This window comes from Melospiza georgiana, chromosome 24 (genome assembly GCF_028018845.1).
Source record: "Melospiza georgiana isolate bMelGeo1 chromosome 24, bMelGeo1.pri, whole genome shotgun sequence".
NCBI lineage: Eukaryota > Metazoa > Chordata > Aves > Passeriformes > Passerellidae > Melospiza > Melospiza georgiana.
The window spans coordinates 9,410,779-9,432,977 of NC_080453.1; the positions used below are offsets into that span (position 1 = coordinate 9,410,779).

The 22,199-nt window shown below is 50.1% G+C and overlaps 1 protein-coding gene across 2 annotated transcripts in view; it reads right to left on the reverse strand.

Moving 5' to 3' along the window:
- Positions 1-21,833, reverse strand: part of WASF2 (WASP family member 2) — a 31,977-nt gene extending 10,144 nt beyond the window's left edge. Inside the window, exons 1-4 of one of the 2 annotated variants that reach the window (XM_058040407.1) lie at positions 21,755-21,833; positions 5,254-5,407; positions 1,110-1,244; positions 466-619 (exon numbers count right to left, since the gene is read on the reverse strand). In XM_058040407.1, coding sequence (XP_057896390.1) covers positions 466-619; positions 1,110-1,244; positions 5,254-5,383 — 419 coding nt within the window. In that variant the 5' untranslated portion in view covers positions 5,384-5,407; positions 21,755-21,833. Of the gene's footprint in view, positions 1-465; positions 620-1,109; positions 1,245-5,253; positions 5,408-5,656; positions 5,730-21,754 lie in introns of those variants that run through there. The other variant, XM_058040408.1, reaches the window with a different exon arrangement.
- Between the last annotated feature and the right edge of the window lie 366 nt (positions 21,834-22,199).

Below are 22,199 nucleotides of genomic sequence, written 5' to 3' on the forward strand. Positions count from 1 at the left end.
CCCACCAGATGTCTCAGAGCAGGCACTGGAGGCCACAGGAAGCATCACCATGCCTGCTGCAGCCACCTGGGTGGGAGCCACCTCCAGGTGAATGCTCTGCATCTCTCACTGCAGCTCTCTGGAAAGGAGCCATTGGGCTATGGAGGAGCACAAGGAAAATGCCTCATCTGCAGCACACCCAGCACGGTTCTGCAGAGCCAGCCACGCCTGGCCCCACAGCACTCACAGAAGTGACAGCAGAAAACCAAAGAGATCATTTTCTAGCTACATTCATTTCCATGACCTCAAAAGCAAAGTTTCACATAATCCAAAGGACAGAGATCTCCTGGTGGATTTGTTTAGCAACTCAATTTCCCAGTGGAAACAGCTACTTCAGCCCAGCACAGCACGGGGAAAGACCTCCCTGGCAGGCTGGGAGGAAGAGGTTCTTCTCTGCAAGGGAACAAGGAGGTATTGCAGCCCTACCTGTAAGGTGAGAGGATGTTGAGAGGTGGAGGGGTGTTGCAGGTCCTGTAGGTTTCGAGGACAGGCACAGGGAGAGAATCTCTGTCAAAGAGCTTCTGGTCCTGAGTGGTGGAGCTTTTGAAGGCCTTCCTGCTGTTAATGCCTTGCAAGGAGACTGTAAGGAAGAGGAGAGAACAAGTGAAGAACAGCTTGACCCTGGCCAACGACCCTGAAGCCCAAGCAGTGAACATCTGATTTCAGTTGGAGCTTTTGGCGTGCTTTGCAGTTCTTAAGGTCAGGTTCCTTTTCCCACAGATCCTCTGGGAAACCCATCACATCTCCAGCGTGCTGCCAAGATCTGCTGCTCCATCAACACAGCTCTGCCTCGAGTGGCCCACGGGCTTTGGAACCCCTGTGACCAAGCTCAAGCAGCTCATCCCCTGCCACCCAACTGCTGGAGAGTTCCCACGTGGAGAGTCACTGAAAAGCAAAGCCCAACCAGCTGTCCAAGTGCTCTGCTGGGAGGCAGGGAAACAGTCCCTCTCAGCCCCAGAGAACACATTCCAGCACCCATGGCAGTGTCGTGCTGGGCTTATGGTGCTGAACCAACCATGCTGACTCAACGAGAACCTTCACCACGCTCAGCCTGTGCTCCGCTCCATTACCTTCCTCCTCTTTGGGATCCAGCTGAGTGACTTTGACTTGCAAGCGGTCAACTCTCTCGACCAGAATGCTCACCCGAGAGGCAAAGGTGTTGGCTTGAGTAAACAACTCTCCAAATATGTCTTCTGCAGATTTACCTGCAATATTAAAGTGTCCACATTACCCTTATGAACCATATCAGACCACACTCAGTCTCCCAGCTTGCTTTCATGAAGAAAGAAAGAAAGAAAGAAAGAAAGAAAGAAAGAAAGAAAGAAAGAAAGAAAGAAAGAAAGAAAGAAAGAAAGAAAGAAAGAAAGAAAGAAAGAAAGAAAGAAAGAAAGAAAGAAAGAAAGAAAGAAAGAAAGAAAGAAAGAAAGAAAGGAAAGAAAGAAAGAAAGAAAGAAAGAAAGAAAGAAAGAAAGAAAGAAAGAAAGAAAGAAAGAAAGAAAGAAAGAAAGAACCAACCACTCTTCTTTTCAAGTTTGTCAGGGCTGAGTTTAACACCCAGAAAGAAAGCGCTTTGTTCCACCAAAACCTGACATTTCCAAGGGATCTTCAAGCAATAAGGAAACAATTGAGACACACTTTAAAGTCTATTAGAGTAACAAACTAAAGAGGGCTGACAACACTACACTGGTCTGAATGTGGATGCATCTGAAGGTCCTTTAAGATTCTCTGCTGTTCTGCTTATTAGACAAGGAAATACAGTTAGATTTTTATTGCTCTGGAGAATCTCAAAGGCCCCCAGTCTCCAGCAGGCCTGCCTCCAGGGGAGCTGGCACACATTTACAAGCTCAAAGTACTCTGGAAGTAGAGAGCAGACCCAGTCTGGGATCCTGAAGCTGGAGCTGAAACCGCAGCTGACAGCACTGACCCTGCTGTTCCTTCAGGTGGCAGTGTCTGAAAAATTGATGCATTCACATTGATTCTAAATCAAAACCAAAGGGGAACTTCCCAGTCAGGGACATTCTCTCTGGAACAGCTTGGACTGCCCAGTGGGCTGCTATGACAAGCACCATCCATGGTTTGGGCCATGAGAGCTGAGCCCGGGGCTCGGATCAGGAGCTGCACCACTTACAGGAGTAACAGGAACACGGCCCCGTCCTCAGGAGTTCAAAACCTACAGTGCAACGAGAGATGGCCACAGGTAGACAGAGGTGGCAGCCCTGGAGGAAACCCAAGAACTTCCACGGAGTCCTGCTCTTTTGTTCTGCTCCCAGGCACAGCCCAAGAGGGGAGCCCGCAGCAGGAGGACAGGGAGAGCAGAGCAGGCTTGGCACCGAGCGCAGACACGGGCCCGTGGTGTTCCACTGATGGGAAACATTTCCAGCCACGGCTGCTGAGTACAAGGCTGCTCCCAATAAGCAGTCTGGTTTTGAAGTGCATCATCATATGGTCAACAGTTTGCTCTGGAATCTGTTACTCCTAAAGATCCTCTCCGACATTCAGGAAAGAAAAACCAGTTGGAAGTCTAATTTCAACAGCAATTTTGGAAAACACGGTTGTCTGCAGAGTCAGAGAGACAAAGCACCCTTGCACAAGGCAAGGCGAGGGCATCCCCCAAAGCCCAGCTGCACAAACACTCCCAGCTATCTAAGCTGACATATCAACTCCTTGTTCCTGCTCCCAGGAGATCTCCTTACACTGCCAAGCACGGGGAACAAGCCAGGTTAAAATTCAACCTTCTCCACCCCTTTTGGTGGCAGTGCCAGGTCCAAGTGTTTGTAGAAAGCAAATGCTGAAGGTTAACTTCCACTGACCTCTTCCTTCCACCCTCCTAGACAATGCAGGCTCCACATATGCTCAATTAACAAACCCAAACTCATGAGCAGGATTTTATGTTTGGAGATCTAAGGGCCAGGTAGCTCTCACTGTAGCCATGTTTCATGAAGCAATCTCCATTTTCAATATCAGCACAGACCAACTCTCCTATTTGACCCAAAGAGAGCAAAAATTTATCTGTGGGAAAATGCAAAACCTTCCAGCAAAAGTTCAAAAAAAGAAAGTTGCAATTTCGTTTCTGCTTTCACAAGAAGCGAAAAACATTTCTGAATTTCACAAGGAACTGCAACAAGCACTAGGGGAAAATTAAGTCTTTGGCTTGCAAAGTACATTTCAAGTATAAAAGAATATATATACTGGTTTTGACCCTGAAGAGAGAAGAGATGGTCTGTGTTCACTTGCCTGTGTAAGTGCACCTGGAGTTATCACCCAGCATCTCACACGTTGCCTGAGCTTCACAAACACTTTTAGATGGGGTGAGACAGAGATTAATTTTTTAGTTTAGTTACTTTGACTGCAAAAGTGCAGCTTACAATCAGAATTATCTTTGTCATGCACTGGCAGGAAGACAGACGGCATGATTTAATAGGTCCTTCCATCTTTAGCTTGTGGATTCTGTAAAATCACACAAAACCGCGCAGTCGACTTATACAAAGTGCTCCCAGCTGCGATAGTAACGAAGGGTAAACTCACTGGAATATGAAAGTTTGACAAGATTTATGTTTGCATCTTCGTAAAGAGACTGTGGTGCACCAGGCATGGCTGATTATTCACTTGACAGGGCTGTCACAGCCTACTGAACCTGCTCTACGTTCCTGTAATAGTCAAGGTACAAGGAGAGAGAGAATTTGTTTTTTGGAGAGAGGAAAGGGCGGGGGGCAGGAGTTTGGTCATTTGGGTGCAAGTGTAGTCTAAACATTGTTTTATTTAAAGCACTGCTGGCCCTGGGGAAGTGGATGGAGCTCAGCATTTCCCTCCCGCTGGCCCTGCTCTCCCCTCACACCAAGCGTCAGCAGGAGGCACATCTCCTCTCCTCTCCTCAGTTTCCCCCCAGGTACCTGTGACTGGTCCAGCAGCTCACACCTTCTCCCCACATCCCCCCTTCCCAGCTCCCAGGGTACCCTCCCAAAGAAGAAACCAGGCTGTGGTTTGGCTCCCAGTGCCTCAGAAGCCAAGTAGCTTTGAATACCTGTGCAAAGAAGGTCTAAACCTGTGGGATCTGGCCAGGGCTGTCACACTAACCCACAGTGTCTCTGAACAGGGATGAGCCTTCCCTGCAGCTGGGCTTTGCACAGCTTTACTGCCTCCTTCCTCACCATTTCACATGCACGAGATGGATTTCACTCACACTCCACAGCCATCTTGGCTACCAGACCTAACAAATGAGCAACCAGGGCCAGTTGAACGCGAGCAGAGAGCCTGGTCTCGCCTGTGCAGTGACATTTCTCCAACCCAACAGAATGTGACACCGACTGGCAGCAAACACGGGCCCAGATTTCAGTGACAGCCATGGTTTGCACTGCTGGAAAGAGGCTGCACCCAAACTTTGCCTGCCACATGGCGGAAGACAAGGGCTTGCTTTGCAGAGCAAGCAGAAGGGCTTGCAAACACCCCAGAGAAGCTAAACAATAGATTAATTTGATTATCAAAGTCTCGCTTCAAGGACAAAGGTGGTTAATCAGAACCCAGAGCACTTCAACAGAGAATGGAGTCATCCCGGAGAGACCACAATTAACTCTTGGTTTCTCCTATGGCATGCAGGCCTGTGCTTTCCCTCCAGCCTTTCCAAGGCTATGGGTCAGCCCACTGGAGAGCTGAGCCAGGCATTGCTCCAGCTCACGCTGCCATTTGAGTGAGCAGCCCCAAACCACCGGCGCTCTGGAGGCACCACTTGGCTCACACAGGTCTTTGGGTCTCACAACCCAACAAACAGCAGCAGGGGCAAACTGGAGCTTCTGCGTGGGGGCTTTAATTATCTTTCATTAAAAATAAGACTACTGACATGGTGTAGATTCAACAGAGTCAAGCTCCATTTAGTAGCGCATGCAATTACAGGCACGTTCTCTGACACAAGATCCTGCCTGCTCCGAGAGCCTCCCATTTTACAAGCCTGAGTTGTGCTCCATCCTTCCATCTGCAGTTTCACTGCAGCCTCTCACATGCACACACACATACACACACCCCCCTCCCCATTTTCTCTTAGATAGGAAGGCAGTGGGACCAGGGATATGAAATTAGCATCAGATTTCTTTAGGAAAACATTTTAGCATTACCCAGGGAAGGCAGATGGGGGAGAAATAGGAACACGAGAGTAGAAAGGGAGCTAAATAAAGAGCAGTAGCGACTCCTGAGGGCAACGCGCAGGCTCGCCATGGTACTCACTCAGGCTGCCCAGCTGTCGAATGACATTTGCCAGGGTGATGTTGGTCACGCATTCCAGCTCGCTCGGAACGCTAGGCAACGTCTGACGGCACAGGTGCCTTGGCTCAATGTTCCTCGTTACTAACGGCATGGTGGACCTGCTTCAGGCACTGTTCTGAAAGATGAAAAACAACCCAAAAAAGAAACAGGAAAGGATTACTCAACCGCAAATTCCAGGCACACCAGAGCCATGGTGTTCGTTTTTCCTGCTCTCAAACGGCTTTACTTATAAGCCTTCTTCCCCCAGCTCCCCACCCTGAGAAAACTGGCTCATCAGACATAAAGATCCTCCTGTTCTCTGGCTCGCAGTGGCAGCAGAGCCCCAGCAGCGCAGGTACAGAGGCAGAGATGGAGCACTGCACACCTTGGCCCACGCTCCAGTGCTGCCGCACCGCTGCTCCCTTCGCAGCCGGACAGGGCTCCAGCTGCCCGCGCCCGCGCAGCACCGGCACGCCTCCTACGAGCTCCTCTTCAGAAACATTCCCCACTTGCAATCAATACTGGCTTAAGCCGTGCAGATGGAGACAGGAGATGTTATTACACAAAAAAAGGAAGAACAAAACAGGCTTCTCCCAGCACGCCAAAGCACACGTGGTGCCTCCCTCCTGGAGCAGCACACGGGGCTCTCTCCTGGAACAACAGGAAGCGCTTGCAGCTGACCAGGAAACTTTCTGGTGACTGTTCCTTATCCTGCAGGCTGCACCCCTCTTCCCTTGGGAAATCCCCCGGGGATGAGGTTTACACTGGACCATTGTTTTCGTGCTAGAGCAGTTTAAGGTTGAGGGAGCTCTAATCAGGATGCAGGACTGGAGTGTGCTCAGAGGCAAGTCAGGATTGATTGTACAACAGGCAGGACAAACTTCCAGTTCTTTATTAGTTTAAAAAACTAATAAAATAAAAAACCTGGAGAAAAACCTAAGTGTCTGGAAGTTATGCTTTGGACGCTTTCATGTGCAGGTCAGTATCCTGAACTAACAAAAATCTCCTTTGCTAAGAGGCCCAAACATTTAAGCCTCAAACAGCTCCCACCCAGATCATCCAGCTCCAGGAGGGAGAAGGAAACCTGTGTGACCAGCTCACTAGAAGGAGCATCATACATGCTTGAAATCTTTAGGACTAAGTGAAAGCAAATACATCCCAAGTTCGTGATTAATTTAGAAGGGGAAAGAATCACTTTTCTAGGTCAGCTGAGGAACAACCCAAGAGAAGCAGGCAGCTCCCATGTGATAGGCATGCGGATCTGCTCGGGCTGGGTGTAAAAATAAAACAGGAAGCTAACAGCTTGGGGAACATGGCTTCCTGTCACCACCAGCAAAAACCCAAGAACCATAAAAAATCAGCTGTTTGCTCTTGACTTTGAGCCACCCTTTGATAGTCTCTGTGGCAGCTGGCAGCTTATCTTTGAGGTCCAGGAGTCCTTCCTGGATGCTTTTCTATCAGGGTGTTAAGAGGAAGAAGTGGGCATTATCCCTCCTAATTACCTCAGAAGCCAGATTTTGAATTGCTAAATTTGACCCATTAAGGCAGAGGAGTTCAAGAGCCGCAGCACCGGGCGCTGGGATATCTCCCAGACAAGCAGATGTAGGTTGCTACCATTTTGCAACGCCTCTACACGAGGGATTTCACAGCATCTCAGAATGCCAGGATGGTTTGGGTTGGAAGGGACCCTAAAGCTCATCGTGTTCCAACCTCCTGCCATGAGACCAGGCTGCAGAGAAAGGGTCCCCAAAACCGAACGCCTTACGGAACAGGGGAGCCAGATCTGCATCCAAATAAACAAAAGCAAGACCCTCTGAGGATCGAGTCTGCGCTGTTTTTCCCCGTGTCCACTGCAGCCATCAGTAACTGCTGGGATATTTAAAGAACAGGGTGAACTAAGGAAGGGCTCTGACCTTCCCTTCCCAACACCCTGCGTTTTATCGATTCCAGCCCAAGCCCTACAATCTTTTGTCAGCTTTAGTGCTTCATGCCAGACAAACTTTCCCAGCTCCCCCCAGACTGCAGTCTGCACCAACAAGCAGCTCTCATAAACAAGGCAGCATTTGCAGGCTGCCTGCATCCAGCTTCTCCCCTGTGCTTCCCCAGGGCTTGGCCAGGGAGCACACACGGTGGGATCTGCAGAGCTGGGCTGGACAGCCTGCCTGGAAACCTTCCAAGGTGGAGGACAGACAGAAGGAAAACAGCAACAGGAAAAATAAGCCTGCAAGTGGGGGATGAGATGGGAGCATTCAGTATAAAAGGAGACAAAAAAAAAGCCCCCAAGATGATGGGTAGCATGGTTGGATAAATGCAGGTAACACTGATCTCTGCAAAGATGGGGAAGACAGGGCATAAAATGGGAGCAGTGCCTCAAACAACACAACAAAAAAAGGCTCTAAATATGCTGCCTGTATACAGACACCCCAAAAGTGTTTGGCTTCAAAGCATGTTTTGGAAGCAAAAGCAAGGAGTAGTGGTGAGAACTGCTTTTCCTAAAAGAAAAACTAAGGTAGAGCACAAATTTGCACTGGCGCAAGACAGCAGAGATAAAGGCTAAGAAAAAGGCTCCCTTTACAGCCCACCCCACCCTCCCAGCCACACTCCACTGCAGAAGGAGAGCTTTGCCTTCATGATCACAGCAGTGCTTCCCAAGGCCATGGGGACAGCTCTGGTGCCTCTAAGCCCAGCCAGGATCCAGCAAACTCAGGGATTAAATTAACCCTGGGGAGCATTGGGGACGATCAAGGCAGGAAGGGCAGGACGGGCTGTGGACAACCACCCTGCTCTCCCAGCAGCTTTTGGATACGAGGCATTTTAAAGCAAAAATTCCTCTCTTCCAAGCAGAAGGATGAGGAGCTTCAAGATTTCAGGAAGGAAATCTGGGACCTGCAAAAAGAGCGGGTGATGTCCCTGCAAGAAGACTGTAAGACCTTGCTTTTTCCTGGAGTGTTTGGAGGGTAGGATAGAGATAACAGCTAATGGGCTCCTGTAAAACCTTCATGCCTTGTGAGTAGGTGGGACAAAGATTAATAGTGTGGATTGGAAAATAAGTGGTGTATTTCAAAAGCAGGAGTCAGGTGGGGCAGAAAACCAGGTGTGGAGAAGGGGCAAGGCGTGAGAGCAAAGGGGGAATGGGGAAGAGGAAGCAAACACTGGAGGCAGCACAAGGCATGAGCTGGGGGCAGGGAGGAGGCACAGTAAATGAAAGAGGGACAGAGCTAGAAAAGCTTTCTGGGAGGCTCATGCTGTTACTCTTTAAGAGAGTCATTAAGGAGGCGACTGACAGCGCAGTGCCAAGCACGGGCCATCCAGAGCCGCTTCACTTTCCGTGCTCAGGCCATGACAGCACAGCACAATTCCACCCCGGCTGGCCAGCCTGCTCATCAAGCATTAGTCACTGTCACACGATGACCACAGACCATATATTATAACTAAATCCTACCATTCAGATGCAACTTAAATGAATTGCAAGGCCGAAAATCCTTATCTTTGGGGCAAAGATAACCGTTTCTATTTGGTTATGAATGCTGGAGATTAGATTTCTTTTGGGAGTGTAGAGTTTTGGGGTGCAGACACTGTTTTTAAAGAAGCTGCAAGAATAACATGGGCACAGGGGAGCTGCCCTGATCCCAGTGTAACAGGAGAGGAGATCAAGTATGTTAGAAGTAAAAGGAAACTGCCTCTGGAAACAAAAAACTCTGCAACAGATTTCTAATGAATATGGAAAACAAAGAAAGGCATCAAATTGAAACACAGCGAGAGGAAAAGAAGTTCAGTGATCTCTGCTGGCTGGAAGAGCCCTAAGGAAAATCCACAAACCCTGCTGCATGAATCCGAGTTCAGAGGACTCATCCTCCCAACCACCGTGCTTCACACCTTCTTAAAAACAAGGAAACAAATGATTTTCCTCTCTCACTAGAACCAGAGCCTTTCTACCTGCTCCCAAACACTTCCTCTGAAGCCTCCAAGTCATGACTTGAATCACAGAGGGCTCCAGGAGCCTTGATGGTGTTGTGAGGGCAGTGACTAAAGGCCAAAGCATCTGAAAGGCCCAGCTTTGCCCCGCAGCTCCCTTCCCCTTGCTGCCCCACCTACAGCTGGGCATTGCCAGGCTGCCTCATCATTTCCCTATCCCAAAATGCTTACACAGGCTCTGCCGAGCCCTGGCCTGCTCCAGCCCAGAGAAAGGTTTGCTGAGCACAAAAAAGCCCTGGAAGCTGAATTCACTGCTCCCATTCCTACTGATCCTCCAGCCTCAACAGGCACCTTGTTTCCAGGATTCATGGGGGTTTTGCTCCCCATCATCCTTCCCAAAAACTCCTGTCCTTTCTCACTGCGCACATCGTGGTCTTGGATCCCTTGTTCTTTTCCAAGAAAGCAGGATCCATGAGTGGAGCTTCTTCCCATGGCTGCTGATCTGACACCCCGCTCCTGCCACAGTAAGCTCTCACCTTGAACGTCCTGCTCACCAGCTTTTAAGAGGATTCTGACTTTGGCAATTAGTTCTGTAAATACTCTTGGGCACTGGGGAACAAGCGTGGCCCAACACAGGCTCGAAAAGGGGGGAAAATGTGTGACTTGCAATTCTTGCCTTTCAGAATCCAGCACTTTAAGCAAAGCTGAGGTAAATCCAAGATAAGCGTGCTGCTCCAAGATTTCTTATCAGCAAGGCATCGACCGCTCTCCCCGTGAGCTCTGCTGCAGCAGATCACTCAGGAATCCCAGCTCTGGATTAGAATCAAGTACAATTGGTTTGTTTCAAACAAGAACTGCCAGTCCATAAACCCCTCGCACAAAGCTGTGTCTTATTGACTATTTTTAATAAATAGGGCTGGCACAGTAAAATTGAACAATTGCTAGGAACAATAAAGGAAGCAGACTTTGATTACAACTATTGAGAAGCGATACAGGGATGTTTTAGCATTGAGTATTTGCTTTCCAAGGCGAGTTCTGTCAACTGAAAACAGCAACTCAGAGCAAACGCTCCTTAAAGAGTGTTTTGGAGCAGAGCAGAAAACAGCACTGCACAGCAAGAGAGGCACCAGAGCTGTTTTGTGGGGTTTTTGTAGAGCAGGCAGATAGCACAGTCACTGTGGTGGTGCAGAGGAGAAGGCAGGCAGGACTCCAAGGCGAGCCCTGCGGATGCAGCGCACACAAAGAGCTGTAAATAACAGGTGAGGTGGAGGGGGAGATCTGGCAAGGCTCTCCTCACTGGTATTTGACCAGTTAGCATAGCGTTACTGGGAGTCACCTGGGTAATTCCCCGCTCAATGTGACACACAACCTCTTAGATCAGGGACCATCTGCAAATAAATCTGGACCCCAGCAGTGAGATCATCTGTCATAGTGTCTGGTGTAGCACAAAGCACCTGAGGAGGGCAGAGCGCGTTTTTTGGGGAAGGGAAGGGAATTTAGGCTTGATTTCCAAGTACGTCAGGGTGACCAAGCACCCTGCCCTCGGCAGGGCTTACAGAATCCTCAGCCTGGAGACAAACAGGCAGCACAGCCAAGGAGACCCAGCCTTGAGCTGAGCGCTTTGGAGAGCTGCCTCTAGGAGCGCCCATCGGGGGCCTGGGCACACCAGCAGGTCTGGGAATGAGGGGGAAAGGAGATAATCAGATCTGAAATTCCCATCAGTACGAAATAAGACTTAACTCAGTAGCTTGCCAACGCAGACCGACTGTTCTTTCTAATGTCTGTGACAACTCTGCTTCAAATTTCAAGCTTCTCTCAGCAGTAACTACTCCCCCATGTAGCTGTAATGGCCAGAAAGAGACTGGCTTTTATGTAACCCCAAAAGACTTGCAGAAAGGGAAGCAGCAGCCACACACACACACACAGGGAGAACTGAGGGGAAAAAAAAATCAGCAGAAGGCTCTGCTGAGTGCTCAGGGCTATATCCAAGCTCACAATGCAGCCACAGAGAAGTGGGATGCGGCAATCAGAAATGCTCCAGTTCCACGCTCCGAGAGAGACCCAGCAATCAGTGCTGCATCCGAGCAATAGGGAGCGAAATTATAGAGCAAACTGCCATGTGATGCCACAAACTACTCCATCCCGCCAGCTGTAACAAGTATTCATTCCCAAAAATGCATCACAGGCTCATCTGTCATTACCAGCCCAGCCTGCCAGCAGCTGAGCAGGAGTCAGCAGTGAAGGGCAGCTGCAGGGCTGCTTCCTTTCACAGTGCTCTATTCTCCCAAAAAACCACGGGGGAGAAGGACGGGTAAAACCCCCCGGGCGCAGCAGAAAACACTGCCCACCATCTCTCAGCAGCCGGTGGGATGGGAAGCACACGCTGTGTTTTCACCCACCATCACACAAAAGCAGGATCTACTGAAAATGCAGGACCTTTGGGAGAACACACTTAGCTGATCACAAAACCCCGCATCCACGAGCCCTCAGTGTACCACTAACGCACGTCAATGACCAAGTGAGGAACTCTGCAGGCCCGAGCCGCCGCTGTTATGAAAGAGGCGTTTGGGCAATACCGTGGGGCAGGAGCAGTCGGCGCTGCCCTTTCCCACAGCCACGTTCCCACAGCACAGCCAGCATTGCACGGCGCGCAGTCCTTGACACAACCAACATCCAGCCCGCTCCAATCCCACAGTAAAAATAAACCTTTTTTTTCCCTCCCCTGCCTTTCCCCCCCCCCTCCAGTCTGCTGGCTCTGAAAAATGCAAAAGAGGCTCAGAAAGCCATTTTCTGCGGGTTTTTTTGTCTGGCTCATGCATTATCATCATCATTTACTGCCCTCAAGGGGATTGCACAGGTGTGACTGAAAATTTGGCTCTTCCTTTTAAACTTTTTGTTATCAGCTTTGCTGAAGATGATCTTGCTGGAATAAATACCAGGCTGCTCTCCTGGAGAGGGACTCGCTCAGAGCTGTTGTCAGAAATTTGTCTGGGGGTGGAAGGATGGGGGTGTCACTAATGGGGAACATACAGATCCTCCTGGCTTCTGCTGGAGCGCTAATAGAGACAGCAGTTTGACCTAGACTTTTATTTTTTTAATTCCTAAGAAACAAACCATTGCACTAATTAATGTTTCCATTCATTTAGCTGAAAAACAAGTTAAACAAAGAGGGTCACCTGGTGTTCCTATCAATACCTGACTAGGATACAGGCAGAACAAATGCATTTAAATAAAACTCTAGAAGAGACGTGACAAGAGAAAGGCAGTTTAGCTCAATTAAAGAGAGCTGTCACAGGGATTTGATTCTCAGAATATAGAACTATTGATTAAACAGGAATTAAAGCTCCAGAACAGAAAGGTTTCAAGGTCTTTGCTGTGAGGGTGTACATCAGGAGAGAGAGGCAGGACTCCTTCAGCGCCACAAGAGCTCTGGCTTTGTTGCTTCCTAGGAAACAGGAGCAGCAAAGGGAGCAGAATGCTCTCTACTAAACCTGTGAATAATTTGGGCAAGGATACAAGGTCAGTGACAACACAGAGCGGCATCACGAGCGTCAATCAACAGGTAGCTTCGGTGTACTTGGGTATTGAAAGCACACAATAGGCTCTAAAACATTTCAGGAGTATGAAGGGAGAGGTCTGGGCAGGTTTCAGTCCTAGAATCCCACAATCCTAGAACGGTACAGGTTGGAAAGGGCCTTTAAGCTCATCTTGTTCCACTCCCTGCCATGGCAGGGGCGCCTCCCACTGCCCCAGGCTGCTCCAAGTCCTGTCCAGCCTGGCCTTGGGCACTGCCAGGGATCCAGGGGCAGCCACAGCTGCTCTGGGCACCTGTGCCAGGGCCTGCCCACCCTCAAAGGGGAGGATTCTATCCCAATTTCCCACCTAAGCCTGCCCTCTGGCACTGGGAAGCCATTCCCCCTTGCCCCATGTCCCCCTTCAGCTCTCCTGGAGCCCCTTTAGGCACTGGAAGGGGCTTCTCCAGGCTGGACACTCCCAGCTGTCCCGGCCTGTCCTCCCCAGGGCAGAGGGCTCCAGCCCTGGCAGCATCCCTGGACTCGCCCCGAGGGGTCCATGTCCCCCAGAGCAGGGTGCAGCAGAGGGGCAGAATCCTGCAGCCCCAGCCGGCACCAGCGCTGAGCTCGCTCCAGAGGCTCTGGGAGCAGAGACGCGCAGGAGGGAAGGCGGGCAGCGCCCCTGGGCAGAGGTGCCCGGCAGGGGCAGCAGGAGCCCCTGGCTGCGGGCAGGGCTGCGCGGAGCCCGGCACCGCTGCTGCTGCTGCTGCCCCGGCACGCCGGCCGCACCGCGCTAATGAGCGCAGCCTCCCCGGGCACAGGAACGGCTTGTGTCTGCCGCGCTAACAAAGCCGGCTCACAATACCGCACCGCGTTCTCATTCCTGGGCAGCGCTCGCTAATTAATATGGAAAGAGAGGGTGTGCTTTCTTCCCCCTAAATGACTTATTCGTTAAGTTCGAGCATATTTTAACCTTCCTTTTCAGCAGATAAACTCTGTCTCATTTGCAGCTAAGCTCAGCCTTCCCTTCTTTGCCACACACTAAACTATTTTGATTAATGAAAGAGTAGGAACAAACCAGTTCCAAGTGTTTTCTATAGAGCTCAACTGCTCTTTCAGTTTCAACTCACGCCTAGATAATTATATCACAGCTCTGAGTGCCCCCACCCTTCTGCTGCACTTGGGGAATACTGGAAAGATAAGTCTTTTCTTAATTATTAAATGTAAATAGCTCATTAAATATAATCCAATTACTTTAATTGTAAGAAAAAGGAAGTAATTACAATATGTACATGTATTCTTGCCTGAACAGTTTTAATATCTTAAATGAATCTTTGCAGCATTAATATTTTAAGTCAACCTTTGACATGAGGGGAGAGGGAAAAAAAAGGACATTGACTCTCTGATATTTTCCAGAAGTGTTGTATCTGCTGGGATTTTGGTCACAAAAAAACAAGAGAACAGCCTCCAGCATCTAAGTCAAAATGGTTCATAAACAGCATCTTAATAAAGTCAAAATAATACACAGGCTTTCCATTGTGGAGGGAAAAAATAAATATATAAACCTGATGCCACGTGAAGAGCCTGAATATGCCTTTGGGATCTCAGGAGCCCAGCAAGATGGGCACTCCTGTGAAGGTGGGAGAACAGGCAGGATCCCATCACACCAGCACCACAAGCCATCGCGTACCTGGGATTTTCCAGGCAGTTTTTCCCCACACCTATGGTCTGTCCTGTTCAAGGGTGGGAAGAGGAACCAGGGCTGGGGGAGAAGGGGCTGCTCCACACGTGGGATTACCCTGCTCTTCCACGGCAGGGTCCAGTGAGGTGATCCCAGAGAAATGCTGAATGCAGCGTTTGTGTGTGCACAGCCATCTGTGCAAGGCGCAGGCACGGCCCAGGATCCCCGGCTGCCCTTTGGGATTTGCAGCAGAGCTGCAGGAAGCTGCGAGGAGCAGTCCTCTGGTTTTGCTCAACAGCATGACAATCCCTGGACTCACTTTCTCCATCCCTGCAGCCAGCGGCACTGAACAACCTTCCAGCAGACTCCAGCAAGGCCCCACTGTTTCGATCGGCCCCCCTGGTCTGACAGAGAGGGGTCAGGTTTCAGCTTGGCTGTGGTGACAGATGCCTGTGAAATCTCCCTGGGACAGGCAGAAAAATATTCAGTTTAAGCTGTAGTTGTTTCCATTTTGCATGTTCTGAGCCCAGCAGTGATCTCACCTTACGTAATCTCCAGTGCAAACTCCAGGCTCTGGACCATCCAAACCTATTCAAGGGTGTTTGAAACCATAAAATCCCAGAATGGTTTGGCCTGGAAAGGGTCTAAAAGCTCATCTCGTTCCACCCCCTGCTGTAGGCAAGGACACTTTCCACTGTCCCAGGTTGCTCCAAGCCCTGTCCAGCCTGGCCTTGGGCACTTTCACAGATGGGGGCTGCTCTGGGCAGCCCGTGCCACGGCATCACCACCCTCACAGGGAAGGAGTTCTTCCCAAAATCTAACCTAAACCTGCTCTTTCAGTTTGAAGCATTCCCCCTTGTACCATCCTCGCGGCCCTCGTCCCCAGTCCCTCTCCAGCTCTCCTGGAGCCCCTTTAGGCACTGGAAGGGGCTCTGAGGTCCCCCTGGGAGCCTTCTCTTCTCCAGGTGAGCACCGCAGCTCTCCCAGCCTGGCTCCAGAGCATCTCCACGGCCTCCTCTGGACTCGGGCAGCTCCACATCCTTCTTGTGTTGGGGCCCAGAGCTGGATGCAATACACCAGTACTGGAGTACAGGGGAATCATCACTATATTGAACTGATCTTTTTGGGAAAAGAGAGATTAGACCATATTAGGCATGCTAAGGATGAAGGCCTTTCTAGCCAAGCTTACCACAAGGTCTATAATAAGCTGCTTTATGGAAACCTCTCATGTGAAGCCAGCCCCTAGATGTAACCTCCTTGATACAATATTGAATTCTCAATAGCAACCAAAAGGCTATTTTGTATAAGTTAATTACAGCCGTTTTTAATTTAGCTTGCAGAAGGGAAGCGGCCAGTGATTTCATGCTGCCCTAGACAGAAGGTAAAGGTTTTCCACAAGCTGTGTTTATAGCTCTGTGCTTTCCTCCAGCAAAGCACCGGCTCCGCAGCTGCTGGTATTGAAAGAACAGGATCTGGGTGTGTGCACGGTTCTCTCTCGCCTGGTTGGGTTTTTTTGCAGCTGCAAGGCCAAACCCATGCGAGTGCGTGTGTGCTTTTTCTTACGGTGACAAAGGCAGGGTGCCTGAAAGGGAACTCGCTTCCGCTCTGGCAGGCACTCAACCATTCGCTGGGCTAAGGGGTGGTCGGGGAACTTTCACCCATCCATTCAGCCAAGGCCGCTATTCCCCCTCCCTCCCAATTAAATCCCATTTTTTGCACTCCATGCATGAACTGCAGCCACACCAATACATCAGATATTGTGGCTGATAGCCTCCTCTGAATGCCACTTAAAGCCCTCCAGTGCGGAGCGCTCTGAAAGCAAAGCATCGCTCATTCTCTGAGCCACAGAAAGAGACTTTCGCTATAGAGAGACCTGAAGTAAGACTCTAAGTAGTAGGAAAAGGGCATCCAGAGAAAGAGGAAATGAGAAATTAAAACCACATTCAATCTTATTAGTGGTAATACAATAGGTCAACAAGAGGACTTTGCACAACGCCACAGCATGGGAACAATTTATGCAGAACTTGGAGCACTGACACCAGCAAGTTTGGAGTTTACCAAAACCAGCAGATTTTGTCAGCACGATTTGAAGTGCCCAGCTGGGAGGGGGCTGGAGGGGGATAGTGCCTCCATGCCTTTCAGGGGAGTGTGCTAGGAAATGAAAATGTGAGGAATACTCCCGCTCCTCTTTCTCCATCTGAAACATTTTCTCTCTCAAGGGATTTCCAGCATCTTACGAGCACAGCCTCTTTGAAGTGCTGCAAAGTGGCATTGCTCATCATTTCAGTAATGATAGTAAATAAGCTCCAGTATTTTGTTGATCCTTTTCCTTTTGCTTTACAAACAAAAGGTCAGAGTCATTAGCCCAGTTTGATGAGCGGGGAGAAATGGAGGCCTGGAAGAGGCAGGTTGTTCTGGAACATGGCTGGGAACACCAGTGAATGAAGAAAAGTCACAGGACTTTGGACCAGCCACGCTGGATCACCCAGCCTCCAGGTACCCCATGTACTCTCTCCGTCATGGCCAGGCATCAGACGCAGCAGAAAAGGGCATGGGAACAAGGCCAGCACAGAGTTAGAGTTCTCCCTGCTTTTCCATGCTGCAGCATCCCATTGCACCTTAAAACCATGTGGTAACAAACACTATCATTTAACTGTTCTTCATGGATTTCACTTCCCTAAACTGTCTGATCAGTTCCTTAACTGATGTATCCATGAGATCATCGGGCAGCAAATCCCGTATTTATCATGTTAGGACACTTCCTTTTATGCCCTCTACTTCACAATTAGGGGATTTCAATCTCAAATCTATGTGTGGCTTTGCTTCACAAAGGAGCTGTTCAAATAAATTTGTCCCCATTCACATAAAACAAGCCCTTGTGAGTAGAGGGTTTGCAGGCTGCATCTTCAAGGCCAGGTGGACAGGCCTTGGAGCAGCCTGGCCTGTGGAAGCTGTGGCAGGAATGAGATGAGCTTTGAGGTCCCTTCCAACCCAGACTGTTCTGGGTTCTATGGTCAAACACAAGACAAGTGCTCAGCTCTTAGGGAGCACTTTCAGTATGGACCAAAGGAATAACTGGTGGTTTAGGTTTGATTTACAGCAGCAGTGAGAACAAACCGTGTTTAGTGGCTGGCTCTGCGTCTGACCCATTCTGGACGGGCCCTGCTTCCAGCAGTTCTGCAGGAGAACCCAAACCCCACCAACAAGTGAGCAGGGACCTGGGAACAGCTCACCTGAAGCAGTGACACAGCAGCAGCCTCCCAGGCAGAATTTCCAGCCCTCAATGCCAACTGCTCTGCCCCACAGGCATCCCCCGCCTTCCTCGCTGGGCACCACAGCATCCCCTAAAGCACCACTTCTCCCCAAAAAGGGTCTGGGGTACTGCAGGGGGAGAGGGGCTGACAGAGGAGGCACTGAGGGAACAGAGCAGGTCACCACTGACCCATCTGTGAGACATCCATCGAGTTCCTGGTGCTCTGAATTCCTTCACCAAAGCCCCTGGCAGAAGCATACTTGAGATATCTGAGCTCCAGCACTTCTCCAGCAGCAACCCAACACCAGAGAGCTTTCCTGCAATTTCAGGAATTAGGGTAGGATCTAGATGAACTATTTCCCAGGCCCATTACTGTGGGGAAAGAGCTGGGATGGAGAATGTGATTAGCAGCTCACGCTGCTTGCTCAAGAAAATAATGTGGAAGTTCACATTTAAGTTCTTCTGGGAAGGGACCTCTCCTCCTCCTGCCTCCTAGGCAGGGAAAAAAATATCCTGCAAACCTTTCAGATGGAAAGAAATTCTCACATAAATGAGAATTAGGCCTGAATCCGATCACTTTCTACCAAGCACTCCCTCCACAGTGAAGCCTGATCTGCCCCCCATCCTCAAAAAAGAACCAACATGTCTTTTTATTACACAGAGTTGCAAAAATACAAAAGGAAGTAAATGTCACCAGGGTGGTTCTGTTCTGAGCAGTCATTTGCTTATTACCCAGAAGCCACTGCTACATGCCTTTTTTAATCCCGTGTTTATAAATACCTAAAGTATTTAAATAAATGTTAATCTGCGGTAACTAAGGCCCTGATCTCACAAATATTTATCCTTGCACAGTGAGAATAAACACTCAAATACACAAATTTCTTACTACAGATCCCATTTCAGCCAGAGTGTTGTTGAAAAAAGTAACACACCAGAAGACAGGCTGGGAAAATAGCTGCGTTTTGCCTTCCTGGGTTTTCACAGTGTGTCACTTTGGGGCTGCTTCCTGTGCATTTGTTGTAGAAACGGCACAAAGGAGCGAGGGCAGAGCGGAGCCACCGGACAGGGCCGGCTGTGGCTGCTGGAGCCTCAGAAGGAGCTCTTGGCAGTGTTTTTTCCTGGTGTCCCATTCTGCATGAGGACAGCAGGAACTTTATCCACAGCACATGCAAACACAATCGCTATTCAATCCCTTTCCTGGTTTATGACTGACTCATGAGCAACGTATTTTGCTCAGCTGAATGACCAAGGGCTCAGTATTATCATCAAACCAAACAGAGACAAACCCAAAACCTTGCATCTAAAGTTATTAAACATTTTGAGTCCAGAAAACCCACTGAGAGAAAATATCTAGAAGGATTAAAGCCAAGTCTTAACACTTGCTGAAATCTTCTTTATTACAATCTGTCAAAGAAAACCTGAATTTTTGAAAAACATTAATCTACCAACCTTTGTTCTTCTATCACCACAGAAATATAAAAAAATAAACCCAGGAAAGGGATTTGTAGCTGCAACTTTATGCACATGAGGCAATAACTGAAGTTTTAACCCCTCCACCCACACACCGTGATTATCTAACATTGGTGAATGAAATCAACTTTTCCTAGACCAGCCCTGAAGAATGAGATATATTCAAAGCACGCTGAGAAACTGGGTGGGGACTGATCAGAAGGGTTGTATTCCTTGTCATGAATCACTGTCTGCAAATACCTTCTGAGTTGTAACTCACAAAAATATACCATTTCTGTGTGGTGTGTCACATTAGTCATAGGGAAACCAATTTTATACTGGCATGAGCCATCAGAAAGGTTTTATTTCTTTAAATTAATGGAATCTGGGACATTTACTTTTTGATCTCATTACAAGACAAGACAAAAAAAATATCACAGCTCTTTTTAAAACCAGTAGAAATTATATAGTTTAGGGAGAAGTTTACACTGAGTCCACCCCTAGAAGTTTATCCTCACTTAGAAGGCACAGCAAGGCTTCACCTCATGTCAGGTGGGCTACAAGGGAGCGGCTATACCCACTCCTCCAGGCTGTAAATGGTGCAGAAATCAAGGCTTTGGGAGGTAAATCCCAGAAAGTCTGGTCCCACCATCACCAGCACACCCAGGGATAACAACAGTGACAACTGCAGCTTGAGCCAAGCTCAGTGCCAGGCAGCTCCTGCAAGCTCAGGTCACGCTCTGTCACTCAAAATTCACATTCCTTGAAAAGAAATAAAGCCCCCAAAGGGCCCAGGACTTTGTGCGTGGTGAGCTCTGCCCCAGTGCTGGGACAACGCTCTGGACACGAGGGGCATCCAAATCCCTCCTGTGCTCTCGCGGGGAGATGGTGGCTCTGGTTTGTTTTTAACTCGGCCTGGGACTCAACCACGAGCTGGTTTCTATGGCAAAGCCCACTCAAGGTCAGCAAGGGACACATCAGAATGAAAAGTGTCGCAACGCCGCGCTCCCAATTCCTGCAGCACAAATTCCTGTTCAGCAGCCACTGAGTCTGCAGATGCAGAAAATGGGTGGAAAACATAACTGCTGCCCTTCCTCATGTGACCGAGGGTGCAAGACTCGGTACTTCCCATACAGAGGGACTTCCCAGGCCTGTGGAAGGGTCCCTGCCCGGGCACGGCTGGAATCAGACTCTTTAAGGTCCCTTCCAACCCAAACCATTCCATGATTCTATAAAAGCAACATTACTGCACTGGTTTTGTCTCAGGAAGGCACATCCGTACCCCTGAGCTGGCTTACAACATCTTTTAATTTCAACTTCTCCCTCTCACGAGTCTTAAGGAAGGACACAAAAGTGTGAGGGTTACGGAGGGCTCCATCAATTATGACTCTGCCTGCAGCTGATGTATTTAACAGAAGTTTTTTTAATCATTATTAATAGAATTTCATGTCCACCAGCATCTGCGGTGCTGAAAGATTTAAGACTTTCCGTGCTTCCTAGTGCTGAACTCCCAGCATTAGCACATCCCTGAACCCCACCAGTGCTCTGACCTATGGAGAGGTGCCCAATTCTGTTGCTGCCTCTAAAGAAAGCAAAACAGCAAGGCCAAATGTGAAACTCTGACAGGGAAATAAAAAATCCTACCACGGGAAGGTCCTTGAAGTCAAGTGACAGCTAACAGGGAGAAGCTGCAACCCTCACCTTTCTCAGACTACCTGTATCCCAAAGTAGCCTGAACACTGGTGAGGTACAACCTCAAGGACATTCCAAAGTAACTTATTTCTTCTCTAGAAGAAATACAGTCTGAGGCCACCAGGAGGTCAGTGCACTAACCCGAACTATCCAACCATACCCAAGCTTTTTTCAGGCTAAAAAAATCCCCAACACATTTCCCTAAGCACGCTACAGCACCCATGGGGGTGACATCAAGCAGTTGTAGATTTCATGTGCTGTGGATGGTTCATAGACAAGGGGCGACACACGAAACTAAGTGTCCCCAGACAGATCGAGGGGTGCACCCAGCAGTGGGGCTGGAACACAGGCAGGACAGAGAGGATTCCCTCAATGAGGGCACCCAGCTCCCACCCAGACAGGCTCTGGGCACAGATACAGAGAGGTTCTCACAAGTCCCAATGTCACACTCGGGCAGCAAGTGTCTGCAGAGGGAGGGACCCCTCTGCTCCCCGCGCTGCTCCCCCTGGAAGGGACCCTGCAGCACCGCCCTGGTCCCTGGGTCCCCAGCGTGCCCCGCTAGGCCAGAGCTGCGGGACGAGCCCAGGGCAGCAGGGACCGGCCGGGCCCCGGGCCAGCCCCGCAGGGATGTCTCGGTCACCCAGCGCGGGGCTGGAGCACCCCGGGCAGCCCACCCCTACGCCCGATCCCCCCGGGCCAGCCCGGCCCGGCTGCACACCCCGCACCGAACCGCGGCCCCGGGCGGGGCTGGGGCAGTGTCAGGCCGGGGACGGAGCCCCGGACCGGGACGGAGCCCCCCAAACCCCGCCCGGGACCGGGCAGCACCGGCTCACTATGTGGCAGGAAACACCGCCCGCTTTAACCTCAGCATCCACTATTTGGCAAGGGCCTTGCGGCCCACTCCAGCGCCTCTGCCTCTCCCTCCCGGGAAGAGACGGCCCGGGGGGGCTGGGGAGGCTCGCTTGCCCCTGTCGCACTCACCCTGTCCGCGGCTGTCCCCTCCGCGCCCCCGGTCTCACTACCACCAGGGCGGGCCGGCCCGCCCGTCCGCCATTCCACGGCTCCCCCTCCCTGCCCCGCCGGGCCCTCGCCCCGCCTACCCCGGCCGCCGCGCCGCCGCGCCACTGGCTGTCCGCCCGCCGATGCTGCCGCGCCATTGGCTGCGGGTCGCTGTCCGTCAAAGCCGTCCTACGCCACTTTCGTACGGAGCTGGCGCAGCGGAAGAACCGCACCCAAGCCGGCCGCGCAAAGAGAGTAAATAAAGAGAAGTGTACCATGAAGGGACATAGACGGGGGGAACCCTGGGCAGTCTGGGGAGAGATTACAGGGACAGAGGAGAAAACCGCGCCACCAATCACAATTATGACATCTTAAAAATACTTTTGTTTGATTACGAAAGCCATAACTTGATATTCTTCCAAGTGAC